A 1914-nucleotide genomic window follows, 5' to 3' on the forward strand; every position below is an offset into this window, starting at 1 on the left:
ACGAGCGGAGAGCGACCATCGGCTGCTATGGTGGCCCACACCATCACCATGGCCGGCGCTTGAGTTCTTGTGGCCAACCGAAGGTGCACATATTTAGCTGACCTCTTTGGAAAGCAAACACGATCAATTTGTTTGTTTACAAATTGCTGGACAACGAATGTTTTCTCATCGGAGAAAACCAAATTGGGCAGTTCACCACTTTCAGCCAGGCGAAGCAACTCTTTAGCTCTTTTGAGTCTATTTTCTTTCGGTTGCGGTGTAAGTTCTTACACTTTTTGAAATTTCCAGCCAAATATAAAGAAATCACGCTTGAATTCCATCACAGATAATTTTTTTTCTGGAAAATGTTCATGCTTTTGTACGCTTGTAAACAATATAATAAGCTTTCACTGGAATAATTTTAACAGCTGTCGGTCGGAGTGGCTTAGAAATGACAGGAGTATGAAGTTGGTTGCAGTTTTTTCATCTCACCCTGTGTAGATAGTCATTTTTGAACACAATCCAATAGAAATTGAGACCACAACATGTTTGAAACAATTATTTGTAATTATTGTAGAGAGTCTATCATTACGCCATTTAAATAATAAATAAGTGTTTATCAGCATGGAATTGATGAATTTCAAATGAGCCGTAAATACAAATAAAAATCTGCTAAGGCTGAATCACCCTCTGTAAGAGCATTTAGATTTACAAAGTGCTTTTAAAATTTCAATTGTCCAAATATACAATACAATATATAATATTTCCCACACTCCTAGGTTATACATTCTCACGCCTATCTCCTATCTATATGGGAGCTTTACCACGCATTCGCCAAAATAATGTCATTGGCTGTTATTTCTAATTACCTCCCATAACATTTTGCCACACGATACCATTCATTGAAAAATGAGCTCATTAACCATTCTAAAATCAATTCGGATAAAATGCTACGCAAAACAACACGTCAAATAATTTTGTTTCTACTAAATTCACTAATTCTGCCACAACTAATCGTTTCCAAGGGCCTCTATGCTGTATCCATTGTAAAATCCTTTAATACCCATTACTTGAAAGAGTATAATGTTCATATTAATCCCGGCAATGATTCACTCGATATTTATCTAAAAATTGCCAAAACATTCGATCAGATACCATGGCTATCATTGGCGTTAAATTTAAAAGACACGGCAACGAATAGATCGCGACCTCTACTGCAATACGATGTAAATTTGTGTGATCTATTGGACAAGGGACGGGGAAAATTCCTCACAGCATGGATTCATAATTTTTGGCGATATGGTAATTTACCCAGAAGTTGTCCCTTCAAAGAGGTAAGTCACATTTGAATATCTCTGTGATATTTTGTTCCCCACAATGTTACGATTTTGTATGTCTTCAAGGGCGTCTACTATTGGAATAACCTAACGTTGGATACCAGAAATATACCACCGTTTCTAATGTTACCCTCACACTATGAAGCCCTGATTAAAATCAATTTTAAAAAGAGATCGAAAAAGGAAATGATATCAGACACAAAATTGACAATGGAATGGAAATAAAATTGGAGAAATAATATAAAACAAGTAAAAAAGCAGCCGGGCCGAACTTTTAATACAATCCACCATTTGGAACGAATTTGGCAATTCCCTAAAACATAAAATCAGTTGAAAATTCTGTTAAAATCCTAAAAATACCGAATGTAGCCTTTAGGGTATATACGACGACGTAGACCTGCATAAGCAAATTATTTCATAAGTCATTACAATATTCAAATCCGAAACTTGAAAAATGTAGCTAAAATCAACAAAATGCGGAATATAGGGAGGTACCATTATATGGGGGATATACCAAAACGTTGCCATAGACTGGAGTATCCATTACGAACTTCAAATACTAAATTTTAAACAATTGCGGTGAAAAATGGCGCTAAAA

At 35.7% G+C, this 1914-nt stretch overlaps 1 protein-coding gene across 1 annotated transcript; it reads left to right on the forward strand.

Annotated features, from left to right (window-relative positions):
* The first annotated feature begins 912 nt into the window (after positions 1-912).
* On the forward strand, positions 913-1646 carry LOC131801552 (uncharacterized). The gene is made up of 2 exons (XM_059120322.1): positions 913-1313; positions 1383-1646. Exons 1-2 carry the CDS (start codon positions 927-929, stop codon positions 1539-1541), a joined length of 546 nt encoding a protein of 181 aa, XP_058976305.1. The 5' UTR covers positions 913-926; the 3' UTR covers positions 1542-1646.
* Positions 1647-1914: the final 268 nt, after the last annotated feature.

The sequence above is a fragment of the Musca domestica genome, unplaced genomic scaffold, assembly GCF_030504385.1.
Source record: "Musca domestica strain aabys unplaced genomic scaffold, Musca_domestica.polishedcontigs.V.1.1 167, whole genome shotgun sequence".
Lineage (NCBI taxonomy): Eukaryota > Metazoa > Arthropoda > Insecta > Diptera > Muscidae > Musca > Musca domestica.

Coding starts and splice junctions, on each gene's coding strand:
- LOC131801552 (XM_059120322.1), top strand. CDS start 927: ATGCTACGCAAAACAACACGTCAAATAATTTTGTTTCTACTAAATTCA. Junction 1,314..1,382: donor GAAGTTGTCCCTTCAAAGAG/GTAAGTCACATT, acceptor TATGTCTTCAAG/GGCGTCTACTATTGGAATAA.